This window comes from Anabrus simplex, chromosome 14 (assembly GCF_040414725.1).
Source record: "Anabrus simplex isolate iqAnaSimp1 chromosome 14, ASM4041472v1, whole genome shotgun sequence".
Lineage (NCBI taxonomy): Eukaryota > Metazoa > Arthropoda > Insecta > Orthoptera > Tettigoniidae > Anabrus > Anabrus simplex.
This window is the reverse complement of record NC_090278.1, coordinates 58,613,033-58,631,390: the sequence shown is the minus strand read 5'-3', so window position 1 is coordinate 58,631,390 and position 18,358 is coordinate 58,613,033. Positions and strand designations below refer to the sequence as shown.

Genomic DNA, 18,358 nt, shown 5'->3' with positions numbered 1-18,358 from the left:
GAGTTGGCAACTAGGTTTCGAGATCATGCTCTGCCGATATAAATCTATACGAGTGGCTGCTTGGGATTGGTTGGATGTCTATGCTTCAGCGCATAACCACCAGACAGAGCTAAAATCTGCTAAAACGTCAATTTAGAAGTAGAGCCGTACGGAGTATAGGAAAGACTCAAGTAGGGGTGATGGGCTTCGATTCCGGGGACTCGTCAAATAAATCCTTACAGCCACTTCATAAGCCAATTAAGAAATTATTATGCACTGGAACCCTGGACGGGTGCATACAGTATGTATGTATAAGATAGTAAATCTGTGAGTAATACCAGCAGGTAGGTATAACTGTGGCATGTTCAAATAATGCATTTAATAACGTAGTTGGTGTGAAATGTTGAAGGCAGTATTTTATTAATACGGTCATATTTCGTATCTATAGAATTCAACTAGGATGCATAAGAAGCAAGAAAAATGTGCTAGAACTCCTCCGAAACGGTAAACGTTACCTCTTCTAGAAAGATCAGCACAGTTGAAATGGAAGGAAATTACATTTCAAGGTTACTTAGTCTTGTAACGAGTTTTCAGACAGACTTTGTGTATTCTTATTGACTTATGGCATATGTATATATAGTATATTTGTTGGTGTGTATCATTACAGCGTGGTTTCACTTCAGCCCGATGAGCAAATTTCAAGGCGAGAGCTTAATTATTTACAGCAAACACCAAAGAAAATGGTTATAACAATGCACATACCAAAATAAAGGCAGAAATATATAAATTGAGTGTTCATTTCCTTAATTCCTAACTAAACTTGAAAACAGACTCACTCGTGTTGGGAATAGTTTGTTGATGGTTATGTCTCGTGATTTCAACATGTAATTAACCAAGTTGGAAACTGCGATGAGCCATATAAAAATTAAAAAAGAATAGGGCAGCAACATTTACTTTTTAGTGTATAGCCTTATATGCCGAATACTATCGTTAAAGTCACATTTACATACAACATGCCAAAGAAAAAGCACCAAGCTTAACCCAATGTGTAAAGAGTGCGAAAATGAATTGTGCCTCGCAATAAATTGAAGAAAAAAAAAAAAAAGTAACTTGGAAGCACAAGCTATCAGTATCTTTACCGGTAGAAAGGTGTTCGGCAATATTTCGCAGTAATCTTTGTAGGATAAATTCACAACAGAAATGCTGATGATGCTTGTTTAAAGGGCCCTAACATCTAGGTCATCGGCCCCTAATGGTACGAAATGATATAACAATTTAAAAATCCATAATCCTCCACTGACCAGAATTCAAAAACGTGAGGACGAAGAATGGATATGAAGTTATAACAAATCAGTGGATCCGACCCACAATGCCCCACATTCCCAGAAACTTAGCGTTTAACTATAGTATTACTGACCACGGGACAGCTTCTAAAGCACAATACTGATGTGATGATGCTTGTAGTCGAAATGGGTCCAAAATCCAGATCATCGGCCCCTCATAATTGCCAGGAAAATAGAACCATGATATTTGTCATGTTGAGGTACTAATCAAAAGTAGCGTAGACTCGCGGTATTCCACACAGTATGGTACTATGCACAGGTAATGAAATTCGCACATGTAACACAGACCTATGGCGTTTCGCACACTGTGGCGCTACTTACAGGCAACGCAAACCTATGGCATTCCTCACATAAGTGGACTAAACACAGGGACCCACACTATCCCATGGTGTTCCTCAGAGTGGGTACTAAGCATAGGCAAGGCAGAAACAGGGTGTAGCTAATCCCATGGTGTTGCTCACATAGGGGTACTGTAAAAGCCGCCAATGCACTCTATTGCTACTAATTACAAACCCATTGTGTACCTAACATAGTGGTACTACTCGCAAGTATAAGCGACCCATGGGGTTCCCTGCATGGTGGTACTAATTACAAGTAGTATCAAGGTTAATTTTATCATCCCTTGGTCACTCCTTTTAGTAGCCTCTTATGGCAGGCAGGGGATACCGTGGGCGTATTCTTCATTTGTCACCCCCACCCACAGGAGGTCAACAGAAATGCCTCGTCAAAATATATTATCTCAGCCATAAAAGCGGAACAAGTGGATATTTACAAAGAACACGATTTTAAAGAACAAAAAATTAAGTTATAATAAATATAAAGACAACTTTCCCCACAACACGATAGGATCGCATGTGTGAACTGCATCGAACAGGTGGCTTTGGCCCTGTTTAATGGCCGGATGCATGCAATGTTGTGCGTATAAGAGGTGCATTGGGACTAACTCAAACATCGCAGGAGTTTACCAGTAGTTAAAATCCCCAACCTGCCTGAGAATCAAAACAGGGATCTTTAGAACCGAAGGATGGACAATGACCATTCAGCCACACAGCTGGATAATAAATCGCAATGAACTTTTAAGTGTAAATTACCTATCAGAAACTTAATTTTTTCCTAAGTGTTGCAGTCTTTAGGGTAGCAGTGTAGGCCCTACATTCAGGTCAAGATCAGTATTTGATAATAAGGAACACAGTATGGGAAATTCAGTTTATTATATTAGACATGTACATTAGAACTGCACAAGGAAAAGTTGTGTAGCCATCCCTCCTGGAATGAGTTTTGGAATTAGTCGAACAGACCTGTAACAACAAAAACAACAACCATAAGCAAACCTGTCAAGAATAAAAATTACATTTTAATTAAAATAAGAATGGATTATACCCTCATTCGAAGTTATGTCTTCACATATAAATCAGAAGCTAATACAAGTAATCACTGGGTACTAACTGTCACTTCTTAAGTCGACAGAAGTAGATCAAAGCAAATATATGAACTGAAGGTTCAACAGCAAATAACAAATCCCTACTAGCCAATGCAGGAATGAGACCATATTTAGACTACGCTGTAGTAATGAATACAGAAATGGGTACAAATTCAGCTTAAGGGCACGTGTGTCTGAAGACCATAGTAAAACAGTGGAAAATCACTACATTTGCCATCATAATTTGGCCAGATACACTTGTTCTAGGTAAACAAAAATTATTATGTGCAATGAATGAACATTGTAGATTGTTTTTATATTATTAGTTATTGGTTAAAATTCATTGTTAATTTTTTATGAGAGTTTATTTCTTGTGATGATTTTCAAGTCTACAAAATCACTCCAAGCTGTCGGAAGGGTAAACTCAGAAACTACTCGTGTGATATGAATGATATTTTTTCATTTGATACCCACAGCATGTAGCTACAAAGTAGACTACAATCATGATATTTGGTAAAATAGTTATTTTGTGGGAAAAGTTCAAAAATTGTTATTAATATTTTCATAAATTTTGTTGACTATGTTATGGCCTATGCTTCATAAATAAACAGCTATGTTCATGATTGTAGTCTACTTTTCAGATAATTGCACACTAAAACCGCGAGCCAAATTTGAGAGATCTATCATTAACGGTCACCGAGATAGTAAAATAAATATTCTAAAAAATAAAAATTTTCAGGAGAGCCAATCGAAGTAAAAATGTAAGTTTGTGACCAACCCGTCCAGTTTCAATGCATTCCAGTTACATATTCCTCATGATTGAGGAAACGCTCATCCTGCTGACTTTTCATATTCCTTTTCGTTCTGGCTTCTTTCAAGCTTTCAAATACGGCCCCCTCAGCATCAATTACCCTACGATGATCAATTGCAGCTAATGCTGAGGCTATATCATCCCCTGGAGACATTCCTAAAGACTCCAATACACCCATTTTTTGAGTAGGAAGACCTACAAATATGCATTTTGGCACACGTTCCCAAATGCAATGATGGAAACTCTCATTAGGGTTCTGTGTTCGGCCATGTAAACATTTTTCGAAGAAATTTTTGGCACTAAGATCTATATAAATAGGTTTTATGACTTCAGTAACAGCATAAGGTAATGAATGTTTATGAGAACAATCTTTACCCTCAGCCTTTGCTCTCTGGTACCCACACCAGGAGTCTACCTGGAGGACATAACACGTTTTGTGGGTGGTCATCAGTTGATGCTTTGTGAAGTAAACTAGCCCACACAGATTTGCTCTGGTTTGATGCACCTCTTCAGGCCACTTTATCCTGTGCAAACCTCATTTCTACATAACTACCACATCCCACATCTACTCTAATCTGTCGTATTCACACCTGTGTCTACCCCTACTCCTCTTAACGCCAACCACTAAACACTCCCACTAACTGAGCAAGTCCTAGGTGTCTTATGATGTGTCCTATCATTCTGTCTCTTCTGGTCAAATCTCAAAAATTCTCTCCAATCAGGATTCAATCCACTCATTTCACCTTCAGCATTCTTTAACAACACATTTCAAAAGCTTCTATAAACAAATTTCCTACGAAATGCCTACCTCACTTGTATTTTATGTCCTTACTTCTGCCATCTTACAAGTTATTCTGATACCCAAGTAATGATATTCATCCACTTCGCTTTCCATGTTCCTAATATAACATTTCCTGAATCACCTGACTTCATTCGACTGAACTGCATTCTTATTAGTGCTTTGGATTTTTCATCCTGTATCCCTGCTCCAAGACTTGTGTCCACACCATTCAGTAATTTCTCCACATTTCTTAGATGTGAGTCTCTATCAAAACTCCTCCCCAACTGTTACCACTGCAGACTTCAGCCAATTGCAGTGGTCATTCATCCAGGTACTTTGAGAAATGCCCCTCTATTTGTGATATTTTACTATTATCTGTGCCTACCAATTCTGTCATTCCATCTGAGATTTCTGGCAAGTTTCAGATATGTTTAACAGCAAGTGATGTACTGGAGAAATGGGTAACCCCAGGGAGTTACGATATTTACTTGCCTATAACACCCCGTTAACCCCTTAACTGGGTTTGACGCCGAAAGGCGTCAACAGCGGTCCCACGAGTGTTGGGTTTGACGCCTTTAGGCGTTCTTGTAATTAATGTGTAGGGTTAGCAGCCTATAGGTGTCTGCCTATTCTTAATCACTTCAGCCATCTACTATCGTAATTTACAACTAATTCCATTCATATTGGATGTGATTATTGCCGTCCAATTCATTTTTATCTGGTTTCACGCCAGCCGAGTAGTTTGCGTCAAGGTGGCAGTCCGACAGCTGTCTCGTGTTGCCTCGTGCGGCCTGCGCCAAATTCTTTGCAAAGAATTTATTTGTGCATATGTACTTTGAAATTACTAAATTTGCGAGTTGTCGTCATTACGATACAGTTGTTCTGCGAACTCCATTATCCATTTCTGATAACGTTTTGTAAATTGGTCTGTGTAATAGACAAGAAAAATGTTCCACCGATCAATACATTTATTGTGAATGAATTATTGCACTAGTACCGGTTTTGACCTATCTTGGCCATCATCAGCTAGCACACAAATTTACAGTCATAGGACAAAATTACAAAGATGTTACGTAAGCGCATCCGGATGTCTAATGAAAAATGGAAGTAAAATATATTGCAGTATGTTGCGTTAAAATATCTCTGATTAAAAGTGGTGATGGTTAGAATAAACTAAAACCTATTGATTGAGCATGGACATGAGTACATAAACACATTATAATATATATATGCCACATCATAAGACATTAAGGCTCCTATTACACTAGGCCGCCAGGTGGCGCAGCCAGCCGCGCCACCAGTGGCGCTGCTCGTCATTGGGCATTGGCGGTTATGGAGCTTATTAGATTAGGGGAGCCGGTGGCGTCGCCACAAACTGGCTGCTGTCTGGTTGCCATGCCCCGCGACCGCGTTGGCAGCCACGGGTGGCGGAGAGTCGTGGCGGGGCATTGTATCATACCGAGCCTATTACACTGGGCAGCCAGGTGGCGCAACCAGTCGCGCCACCACTCGGTTTGACCACCACGTGGTCAGTCTACTGTGCAATAGTGATGAGAGAACATGTCGGACAACAAATATACTTATATGCTCCTCCTTTTTCTTTTGATGAAGAAGAGAAGGCGAAGGGAGAGAAACATGCATGTATACTCTATGTTATCGTTGAGGGAATCTAGAGGGTTGTACTATACTCTATTTTATAAACTGTGTTCAGACGACAATACATTTTTAATTACTTAAGAATGTCTAAATCGCCTTTCTTTGAATTATTGTCGTTGATAAAAGTTGATATTACCGGGGAAGATACCAAAATGAGAAAGTGCATCACACCAGAAGAAAAGCTTGTAGTCACTTTGAGGTAAGTAAAACAATAAATTTTATTTTAAGTTATTAATTTCATTGCATTAGGAAATATTAACTAGTTTGGAAACAGCAACAATTAACAGAATATCAATATTTTAGTTCAATATTTCTTATTGAAGATATACTTCTATTCCTCTTTCATTAATATTACTGAATGCAGTTTTGTATGTTAATACCAAACTTATCCTATTCTGTCTAAAGGATATTGATCCAAAGTGTGACTAAAAGTAATAACATTTATTTCCAAAATGAAATAAAAAAGACAAATTGTTTTACATGTTTATATTGAGTGTTTGTATGTACAGTAAGTTACATATACTACACATTGAACAGCAAAGGTTCAATGTTTTGAGTATCAGAATCTTCATTTGATGTGACTGAAGGGTCTGCAGATGGAGGAAATTGTACGGGCATGTTAGCATCTTGGCGTTGTTGAAATTGAGTCTGGAAGAAATGAATTTGTGGTTGTTGATTCACGAATCCTGGCGAAGGCATGTATTTCTGTTGCATAGGATGCTGTTCCATCGGACTCGCGTAAATAAAACAATGCGCAGGGAAAAGTGAGAGAAAAACAGAGACTAGACTTCTCTGCCTGCGAGAACTACCGAACTATTGTAGGAAGCTAATTGAGCCACACATCAAGGCGGCCGTGGTAGGACTGAACGCGTTATTGGCGGCGCCACCAGCTGCCCTGCACGTGTCGCCAACAGTCACCGGTGGCAGAGCTGGTGGCGCCGCCTGGCGGCATAGTGTAATAGGAGCCTAAAAAATATAGCACATTAAACACATTAAAACATGGTATATTTTAAAAACGTCTATTAAAATTTGAGTTCATGTTGCGTTGCATTCATTCTTCAATCCTCTTGTAGTTCTTGTGTTGATTAAGTTGAATATCGAGAATGTTCTATGGCTGATATACTTTGTATTGGTATGTTATAAGAACTCTTGTCATTAAAATTTGAAAATTGAGTACTGTGCAAATCAACTGTTGATGTAGTCAGGTAAGATTTATATATACAGCAAGATAGGGTTTAATTTTAGAGCAGTTGGTGGCGACACTTCTCTCGTCTATGCATGTTATATGGTTGTTATTGTTGTTGCTGCGGAGGTTGTGTACCGATATGTTTGGAGATTTGTTGTGTTCTGCTGCGAGTACGTCTGGGGCTCATGAGAGAAGTGTCACCACCAACTGCTCTAAAATTAAACCCTATCTTGCTGTATATATAAATCTTACCTGACTACATCAACAGTTGAATTGCACAGTACTCAATTTTCAAATTTTAATGACAAGAGTGCTTATAACATACCAATACAAAGTATATCAGCCATAGAACATTCTCGATATTCAACTTAACGCAAGAACTACAAGAGGATTGAAGAATGAATGCAACGCAACATGAACTCAAATTTTAATAGACATTTTTAAAATATACCATGTTTTAATGTGTTTAATGTACTATATTTTTTAGTGTCTTATGATGTGGCATATATATTTTAATGAGTTTATGTACTCATGTCCAGGCTCAATCAATAGGTTTTAGTTTATTCTAACCATCACCACTTTTAATCAGAGATATTTTAACGCAACATACTGCAATATATTTTACTTCCATTTTTCATGAGACATCCGGATGCGCTAGCTGATGATGGCCAAGATAGGTCAAAACCGGTACTAGTGCAATAATTCATTCACAAATGTATTGATCGGTGGAACATTTTTCTTGTCTATTACACTGAATCCAATCAATACGGAATATGAAACTTATAAATAATAAATTGGTCTGTGTATCATAGTAAACTGTTCCGTGTGACGTGAACACGGCTTGGTTAAGAAAGACGTTGAATTATCTGAGAAACCGCCAACCAGAAGTAGGAATCACTCAAGAAAACGTTGTGTTGTGTGCCTGTCAAACCAGAGGCGACGGGAAACTTGTCTACTGCTGTGAGGAATGTGACGTGGCACTTTGTGCTTGCCCAAGCTTCCATATTTACCACACTGTGTGCAATTTCCGAATGACCTATAAACCAGAAAGTATGTAGAACCTATTGATGCATATCTGAAAACTTGAAAAATGTAATAATAATAATAATAATAATGAAAGGAACACTTTTTATATTCACTTTTGTATGAACACACTGCATACATATGTATATATTTTGCAGGTTTACAAGAAAAACGGTAATAACATAATGCTATTGAATTACATTATATCGCTAATAATTCAAGTAAATCAAGTAAAATATATTTTTCTTGCACGTTATAAACTTCATATTAGAGCCCATATTGTCAAAGTATCAACTTGTGAGAATTTGGATTTTATAATTCCACCTTTACAATACTGTAATTGTCTTTAATAAAGAGACTACATTAAATTACACTCTTGAAGCATGTTTCGTCCTCTTATGGGACACCTTCAGTCACAAATACAAAACATTAAAAATAAGGCGAGGACACGTTGAAATAAGTAAATAATTCTTTTTTTAAGCCCCTATTGTCAACACACAATCAGGTTCAACTTGCATCAGTATAACTCCACCTCCTAATCAAGCAAGCTATTTTAATGTGGCATCACCACAACACTGTTTTATGTACAATATCCACATAATTTTATTTGCACAGCCACTTACGGTGTTTTATAGTTGACAATTCGTTGTTTTGAACATATGATTATCATGTTCACGCCGCACCATTTTGACACTGAAGATTGACAAGATGCCATCACACCACGTCACATGATACAAAGACTTTTATTTACTTATTTCAACGTGTCCTCGCTTATTTTAATGTTTTGTATTTGTGACTGAAGATGTCCCATAAGAGGAAGAAACATGTTTCACAAGTGTAATTTAATGTAGTCTTTTAAAAAGACAATTACAGTATTGTAAAGGTGGAATTATAAAATCCAATTTTTCACAAGTTGATACATTTTTCTGTTGAGTATTTACACCTGCCGCACGCTACTGTACCCATTCCAAAAGTGCACGTTACACTGAATAATTACCCACTGGCTGGTTGACGTTGTGAAACTATTTCCCAGTAAAGGGGTTAAATATTTACACACACAAAAAGAGACAGGTAAAGATGTTATTCTGATAAGGAATAAATATATTTTGTATTGTAAGGAATTCCCCAAAACAGAACACTTGCTTGGGCTAAGTTTGTTGAGAAAGACAGTGCTAGTAGCGCGTTCAGTCATGTGACCAGTCAGCTGTGGTAATGTGTACATAGATTTAAAAAACTATTTTGTGTGCTGATATATAGACACTGGAAGTTCCTTTATCTGCTTTTAAACCATGCCAATCTAACATACATTATGTGAAATGTTGACATTATACCCTCCCCTATTTTTGAAACTGAAAATTGAGGGGAAAAAAAGGGGTATTTTACGCATGCAAGTAAATACGTTATAAGACCAGCACCTCCATCACATAGGCCAAAACAATGCCTTCAACAAGTGAAGTCAAACCAGCAACCTTCATTGGTAAGACTTTTGACTGGCACCTGGAAATTATTCCATTAGTAGAATTCATCAGGAGGAATCTATAGCCTGTACTTTTATTCCACAGGCGAGCTGCAGCATATAAACCAAAGATCACTGAACTGAACACTCGCTGCTGGTTACAGCAAAACATCACCAATCCTGTTACATACTATGGCAGTACAATGGATGTGTATGGACTTGGCAAAGGCCAAGTGAGCATTGCTTACTGGAGTGGAACGTGCCCACTGTGAAATTTGGTGAAAGTCACTGCAGCGTGGGCCTGTTTTTCGTAGCCTGTATCAACTAGACAATTCTACATTTCTTTTCCCTCAGTTACGAGTTGCTGCATTAGACAAAGTATAATGTTTGCATATATATATAAACGAAAATTAGACAATTGAAAAGCACACTCACATTTCAGTGCTGCACATTGCACCATTTATCTGGTTTTAAAGAAATGCACAAACTGCACGCTACGCATGGATAACAAATGCTACGAGTTCTTGTTATTGCGTGTTATATACGGCTAAGACAAACTTCGTGTTACTGACTGAAAACTCTGAGAATACTGGAAGTCACATAGGGGAAAAGACGATCTCGTGAGGGACAGAAAAGCAAAACTTATTTCACGACAGAAACCACCAGGTTTTATGCGATCAAAGAGCGAAGCATCCAGCTTTTGGAACTAGGCTTCAGAAATACGTGCCAGCTAAACTTTATATATAGCCTGGGAACTACTTCAGAAGGTATAATTTTGGGTGAACTGCGAGGCCATGCCTTGTGTTCAAACCAGCATAGCAGCAGGAAGCGCCCCAAGTTATACTTTCTGAAGTGTAGGCATAATGAGTTTCAAAGATATCATAGAATCCTGCTTGTAGCTACAACAGCATCCAATATCGCACAACGTTTCAGTTCCAATCTACAGCGTGCAATACAAACCAATGAACAAAACGTTTCTAGTTGCCTGTGACACACATTAAAATAACTTGTATGGTGAATATTAAGAAAAAATATAAGCATTGGCATTTGTACTTTCCTACGTTCAACAACAAAGATTCACACTCACCAAAGCCCATATCGTCGTCTGATTCTTCAGATTCTTCCTTCTTCTTGGCCTCCTCTTTCTTCTCAGCTGGTGCACTCTCTGCCGCAGCAGCAGCCGGAGCAGCTGGAACAAAATACAACATTTCTAAAATTCATGGGCAACACAGCAAATATTCAAGCAGAAATATATTGCTTGCTGACAAGATCTTTAAAAAGCACATACAAAATGTTGAAATCTCAGCAGGAAAGAATTAGGGGAAGGAGGGGAGGGTTGAGACGGAGGGAGGCTTGAGACACCAGTGATATCTCCTCGACATGTTATATGTTGGCAACACTTCTGCATGACAGTTGTAGCAATGTGCCACCGGAGTGAGCTGATGGAGTTTCATGGTGATTTCTGTTGAAGAGTGGAAGTTAGAGTGATAAATGTATTTTGAGATATGAGAAGTATTTTTTGGTGACGTGATATATTTTGAGTTTTTGTTTAAGTGAACACATTCTTAACAGCTGTTATAATTTCATCAGTGAACTTAAGAGGTAAGCTATAATTATACAAACAATGAACTCTTTAGCTTTTGAGGTTATATTTATTCGCGCGAATTTACATATACATGAGGTGCTGGGAGCCTTGAGACAGAATGTCTAAGGGTGCCTTGAGACACTGTCTCAAGCCTCCCCGTCACATGCAGTCAGAACTGAATATATAGTTTACCACTGTAAATGGTACTTTGATAGTTTGCCAGTTTATCTATTCAGTTACCTATTATCCTTGGTTTACACTTGCTGTACTTCTTTACAGTATGCCATTCTTTTGGAAAAGTAAGTCTGGGAAGACGAGGACCAGTATTTCACCCGATAGACTTCAAAGTGCAGTTAAAGCAGTACCGGTAATAGAAGGTGGAGCCTTACGTGAATCAGCAAGACGTTTCTCCATAGATAAACAGACTTTGAGCCCTTATGTTAAGAAATAAAAAGCAACAGATGATAACAGCAAACAAAATCTAACATACAGACTAAACTATGTCACTAACCAAATGTTTTCGGATGAAGAAGAGAAGTTGTTAGAGGGTTATTGCAAGTGAATCAAGTCCTCAGCCTTCAGGAAGTGTAGACAACGGAAGAATTGTGACATTAGAAGAGATACGGCCTTTTCCGAAGGCAGGTCCTAGGAAGAAAACTATGGGAAGGAAACCTAAAAAATCTAGAATTTTGACAGACACTCCAGTAAAACATGAAATACACCAGGAGTTTGAAGCTCGTAATACAAAGAAAAGGAGGCTGAATTTCAATCCACTTCATGATAAAAATGTGAAGAAATCTAAGCTTGCATTTTCAAAAGAAAATGGATCATCCAGTTATGAGGATTTTAATATAGCCTCAGAAGACTCGTTAGATTTTACTACCTTCGGCGAGGAGGTATTGGCAACCGATGACTTTGATCGCACACCTGAAAACATTGAAACTGGGGACTATGTTCTCGTTAAATTTGCAAGCAAGAAGAACATTGTTTATTATGTTGGATCAGTAGTAGTTGTGAACCGCAGTGACAATGAATACAAAATTACATTTCTGAAACGTTGCACAAGTGGTAAGACATTCATCTATCCCGAAACTGAAGATGTGAGTTATGTTATAGCTGAGGATATAGTTATGAAACTGGAAAAGCCAATAACTGTTGGAGGAACACAGCGTGCTCATAAGCAACTCATATTCGATGTTGATTTTTTCATCATACTGTGTGCGGTAGATTTCTATTTCAGGTCTCCATTGGAAAAATATATACTGTATATGCATTTTGTGCACAAGAAATATCTTTTTATGTCCACAGTTTCAGTTCTAATGATTTTTATAATTTTGTACTATTACTTACTGCAGTTCTGTAAATTTCCACACGTGTCTCAAGCCTCCCATACATGTGTCTCAAACCTCCCTTACTAAGGGTGGTTTGAGACAATGTAGTGTGTCTATTTATGAACATTTTTTGGCTTTTGTTGATTATCTAACAGTTTAAGAAAATAACACACTCAAGAGGAAGGTATAGGGAACTGACTGCACCAGTTGATCATTAAAATAAATTCAGAAAAATTGTTTAAAAGAATAAAATGTAAATTTTGTCTCAACCCTCCCCTCCTTCCCCTACTGCTCAATTTCCTACACACACCCTGAAACAGAGCTTCGGCTGTGAAACAATCCTTCTAGAAGTAAACATCTGCAAGTTTCTGGGACCATGCTTTGAAGAGAGATGGCGGTAGCCTGATGTCCACCAACCAAGTCATCTGCACTAAGAGACTAACAGGCTTAAGTCTCACACCAGCACTTCCAGGGAAGCCTGCTATGTTCCATTACAGCTACAATTATTTCCTGTTTAGACCATGCCAGCGCAGAAAGTCCAACAAGGCCAAACTGAAACTTCTTAACTTACACACCATAGTTGGGTTAGCCTGCAAATAAGCCTTTACGAACTATTGAGACTCCCAACCCACAACCTGAATTGAGACTTATCTGTGGAGAATACGGCGGCACAAGCTATAAAATTACTCGGCAAAAAGTTAAGAAATGCCACTACATCCAACCTTTCACACTCGATCAGCAGAATCGATGTTTGGAGGAGACAGCAGATTGTATGTAGCAGAACATCATATCTCAGACAATTGTAAAAAAAAAAGTCTTGTACATTACAAGTTACTAGTGTGGGTTCTTGTAATGTATGGAGTTGTACATTTCTGTTCCACAAAAGATTGAAAGTCTCTTGTATATTACCAGCGAATTCTTACAAGTTTTACAAGTGACGACATATCAATAAACGTACGTCACAGCATGAATCAGCTGTTTATCTTCGTATTCCATTCATTGCATTAGGTTATGCTTGCCTCATTTATCGTAATATCGTATTTCAAGGTAACTTATTCAGCAAAGATTCAAAGTACTAATATTCCTGTGAATTTCTTAATGCTACAATGTCATTTTTCAGTTTATTATCACCCATTCTGTTCTTCCGCGATCCTCGCATGTGTTTCACGATAGTCTGACACCTTGGCCGCCAAACTTAATTGTTACGAAATGGCAAACTCCAGGAATTGTTAAAATGATGTAAAGAGAAACGAAGTTATTCATTTTGAAGGAAACAGAAAGAAGGAAAGATATTAGTTTCGGTGCATACAGCGAGTCTGAAAAAACGGATGGAAATATTTGACTTGGGAAAAGCTCATGGAGCTTTTGAGGGGAAAAGCTGGACGTATGTACGAGATATTCTGCTCATTAATGATTCCAGGAATGTCCTCCTTGGAACATGTTTGTTCAGTATTTTCAGGCCAACGAACAATTTGAGGAAATTTTATATCATTTATTGCAGCTACCACAGAATGTATTGACCTACCGAAGATTTTGGCATCCCATGCCTATCTGAAATACTATGGAACCAACCACTATTCCCTAGCCAATGTAGTTGTTAGTAACTGTTGTTTAGCAGAGAGATTTATTTCTATTTCGTAGGATGTTTTAACCTATGCCCAATATCTATCAAAAGTTCTTCTACTTGTATTGTGCTTAACCTAAAACGTTCATTGTATTCACATAACAGTGTTAAACTGGAAGTTTATTCTTTTCCTGTACAGGCGGTAGTTTTCATTTTCACCACCACCATTATCACTACTGCTATACCACACATTTATCAAAAAGTATCTGAAATAAGCATATTTAAATAGCACTAGTACATTTATATATTATTGTCCTTTCACTGGTACAGAATACTTCTCAATGGTAATTTGTAAGTATGGAGTAGTAAAGTACCACTGTAGAAAATTCTTTTGTGGAACAGAAACTCTCGTATTTGTACTAGTTACTAGAGAATTTACTTGTAATGTACAAGACCATACTTTTGTGGAATAGGATCCTGATAGAAGCATTAAATGCTGTATTGCAAAGGAAATAATTCGCCGAACAGGAAATTTCTATGCGGTACGACAAAGAACCTGATATATTATTCATTGAAATTGCGAACGCTGTCCATCATCTGAAGAACAACAAAGCCCCAGGTATGGACGGTATTTCGGGAGAAATGCTGAAAGTGATGGGGGAGGAGAGCATGCATGTTTTACATTCGGTATGTAATATGGTGTAGGGGATGCCTGGCCGAGGCGGTAAAGGCGCGCTCGGTTCGCCCGGAACGAAGTGGGTTCGAATCCCCACCAGGAATTCGTAAAATTTAAGAAATTAGATTTCCACTTCCGGAGATGCACATGGTCCTGAGGTTCACTCAGCCTACACCATAAATGAGTACTAGGTTAATTCCTGGGGGCAAAGGCGGCCGGGCGTGGAGCTAACCACTCTACCCCATCAACTGCAGAGGTTATGGATGGTGGAAGCCTTTACCTTCCACTCCTCCAAGGGCCTTCATGGCCTGTACGGAGATGACTGTTTTGCTATGTAATATGGTGTGGAAAGCTGGTGAATGGCCCAAGGACTGGACTACATCAATACTAATCCCTCTTCACAAAAAGGAGTCTACAAGGGATTGTTCCAATTATCATACTATTCCATTAATATCCCATGCAAGCAAAGTTCTGCTCTAGATGATAAATCAACGCCTGAAACCATTCCTACAACCTCAGATATCCGCAGAACAAGCAGGCTTTGTTGCAGGTAAAGGAACACGAAGAGTCTATCCTGAACATGAGACAGATAATTGAGAAATATCGCAGGTTTTGCGTCCCTGCCTTTATTTGCTTCCTGGACTACAAAAAGGCCTTTGATTGTGTTATGTGGGACAAGTTGTGGCAGGTACTAAGGGAATTTGGGGTTCCACTGAATTTAATATCGTTATTGAGAGGCCTGTATAAAAACCATGCAGCAACATAAAGGTGGATGGTGATCTCTCAGGCATTTTCAATGTGACAAATGGAGTAAGGCAAGGTTGTATATTATCACCTCAACTCTACAACATCTATGCAGAGTGTCTCATCAAGAGAGCTCTCAATGGCTGGAATCTCGATTGGTGGCGGAAAAACTGGGTCACTGGTCTGGATGAAGCAAAGGGGGTCTGGGGGCGTAGGTTAGAAGCCGCTAAGGGGCCTTTAGGCCTCTAGTATCCTGCGTGACGCTTCCACTGGTCTGTATCAAGCAAAGGAGGTCTGGGGGCATAAACCCACAGGTTAGAAGCTGCAAAGCAGCCCTTAGGCCTCTAGTATATCACATGACATGCCCATTGGTCTGGATACGTTAGTGACAAAGCCAATGAACTACGATCAAGCACAGGGGAAATCCCCCAGTTTGGTGACAACTGCCCACCAATGACTGTCAACTGTTTTGTCATTAACTCCGTAGGTTATTGATATGGCTTTGTGTGGTGTGTTATTAGTATTCGTGCTTTTGCGTGCAATTATGAGAAATACAGTGATTTAGTGGAATTCCATTGGCAGCACGACTTGCTTTCTAGGGAGAAAGTGTGCGAGAAGTGTGGTCGTGACGTTAAATTCTCTGTGCTCCAGAAAAACAATCTGAAAGTTTTCATCTGTCGTCCGAAAAACGAAGATGGTGCCCTTGGTACGTGAGTGCGCAGAAAAATAATTTCTTTGCCGAGTCAAAGTTATCCCTATTTGAAACAGGTTATTTCTGTTTTATGGTGCATATTGCCTAAACTTCTGGGCCAGACTATGAAGTTGGAGTAGGGTTTTTCCCAAGCAACTTTCGTTGATTGGTGCAACTTTTATAGAGAAGTTTGTGTGGTGTGAATGGACGCCAATAAAAAAGTGGTCCTAACGTCATAGAAATTGAAGAAAACAAATTCGGGAGGTCGAAGTACAATCTAGGAAGGTGTACGGAAGGGCAGTGACTAACCTACCGTAACAAATCCAGACCAATGGCTTTATAACCAGGACTAGTTCTTTACATGAACAGTTGGCAACTCTGTCCACCGCACAATCATGCCCGATGCGGGAGAGAGAAACAAATGATAGTATAATCGTGCCTAGATGTGTGCGCTGGAAAATGGCAAGTCTTGTCTCTCACCCAATGGAAATGCTGGTATGTACTGTACGCGCACATTTTAGTGATAGATTTTTGCACTCGGTGAGGAGAAAGAAGGGAGCATTGCCGGTTCCGGTAAATACTGCCAACTGAATGGAAATGAAATCTGAATTGAATCGATAATATGATCGATCGATATGAATTTTCTAACCCTTTATTATCTTAACGCCAACAACTGTGTCACACACACAATATATAATACTATATAATATTGAAGAAAGCAAATTACATTGTACTTGCAATTCAATACGGATCAGAACCACGAAGTTTATAACCTATGAATATATAATATTTCCCGATGTGAAACGTGTTCCTAGCATGTATTCTATAGTTTGGCTTTGCTGTGTAAACAACAATAGTACGAGTACGTCAAGTGTACGCCAGATGTCGCACAGCGATAAGCGATTCTTAGTTTGTGTTTCATAGGTTGCCAATACAAATCTCGAAGATAACCGAAGTCGACCAATTCAGCACTAGGGTGTAAATCTATCGCTAAAAAGTGCGCAGATAGTAGTTAGGCGATGGACGATGGCACGTGATAAATTGTATTAAAAGCAAAATTATTTCTAGGTAACGGCGAGTGGGTTCTTGGCTGTCATAGTGAACACATCTCTCCTCTACAAGGAATTCCACTTAAGATTTCTAACATATTACATCCTTATCATGCTATAAAAGTATGGCAAGTCATACTGAATTTCTACCTCACCCTCTTCTGCGTGATGTCTACCACCATACTACACAGATTGGGTGCACAAACTTAGGCAGACAATTTAGACTTCATGGTTCCTTTTGAACAGGATCTACGAATTAAGGAAGGAGTTTAGCCTTAAACCCTAACAGGGTGAGCACAATACAGGAATAAAAAGGTGCTACATAATGACCACAGAAGAGCGCTTCAAGGAACCAAAACTGAGTGTAAGCAGACATGCAGAATTCGAGTAACTCCAATTAAGTAATGATCAACGTTAAGCTACAAATTATAATCACACAAACGATAACTAACCTGCGCCAACAGCAGGTCCTGCACCAACACCAGCTCCGACGTTCGTGATCAGATCCTTCACGCTGATACCCTCGAGAGCCTTAGCGAAGAGACCAGGCCAATACGGCTCAACATCCACATTTGCAGCTTTCAGAATTGTCTGAATTTTCTCACTCTAAAAGAAAATGCAGAAAAACAAGCAAATAAATAGAGTAAACAATATGACCACATTTCCAAGACTCATCGCCATGCGACAAGTGAGTGTAAACAACTTACCGTGACGGCTACGTCGTCGTCAGCGAGAATAAGAGCAGAATACACACAGGCCAATTCAGCTTTGGAACTCATATTTGTAAATTTGTTACTTTGGTCTCTGGATGAGAGGTTTTCGGGAGTGCAAGTCGCCGATCTGGCCTTAGCTCATGCGAGAACAAGCACACTTCACTAATGGATGCGCCGGAAGTGAACGAACAACCCCTGAGCCCTGTGTATTCGTTGCTCATTTTTCACCAACTTCCTGTTCTTGTATGGATATCGACAAATAGCGTAGACATCGATAAGATCTGTTTCCTTCGACACTTCAGAAAAAGGCTTCTTTCTTTACCATAAGTTCACTCAAGAATGATGTGCTC

At 38.9% G+C, this 18,358-nt stretch overlaps 1 protein-coding gene across 1 annotated transcript; it reads right to left on the bottom strand.

Annotated features, from left to right (window-relative positions):
* Positions 1-2,514: 2,514 nt before the first annotated feature.
* On the bottom strand, positions 2,515-18,213 carry RpLP1 (Ribosomal protein LP1). The gene is made up of 4 exons (XM_067158492.2): positions 18,003-18,213; positions 17,748-17,901; positions 10,743-10,844; positions 2,515-2,620 (listed from the first exon to the last, which is right to left on the bottom strand). The coding sequence occupies exons 1-4, from the start codon at positions 18,072-18,074 to the stop codon at positions 2,607-2,609; spliced, it is 342 nt and encodes a 113-aa protein (XP_067014593.1). The 5' UTR covers positions 18,075-18,213; the 3' UTR covers positions 2,515-2,606.
* Positions 18,214-18,358: the final 145 nt, after the last annotated feature.

Bases quoted from the DNA above. Each gene is read 5' to 3' on its own strand.
- RpLP1 (XM_067158492.2), bottom strand. From the start codon at position 18,074: ATGAGTTCCAAAGCTGAATTGGCCTGTGTGTATTCTGCTCTTATTCTC. The intron at 17,902-18,002 runs GTAAGTTGTTTA...ATTTTCTTTTAG, and splicing joins ACGACGACGTAGCCGTCACG to AGTGAGAAAATTCAGACAAT. The intron at 10,845-17,747 runs GTTAGTTATCGT...ATTTTGTTCCAG, and splicing joins AGGACCTGCTGTTGGCGCAG to CTGCTCCGGCTGCTGCTGCG.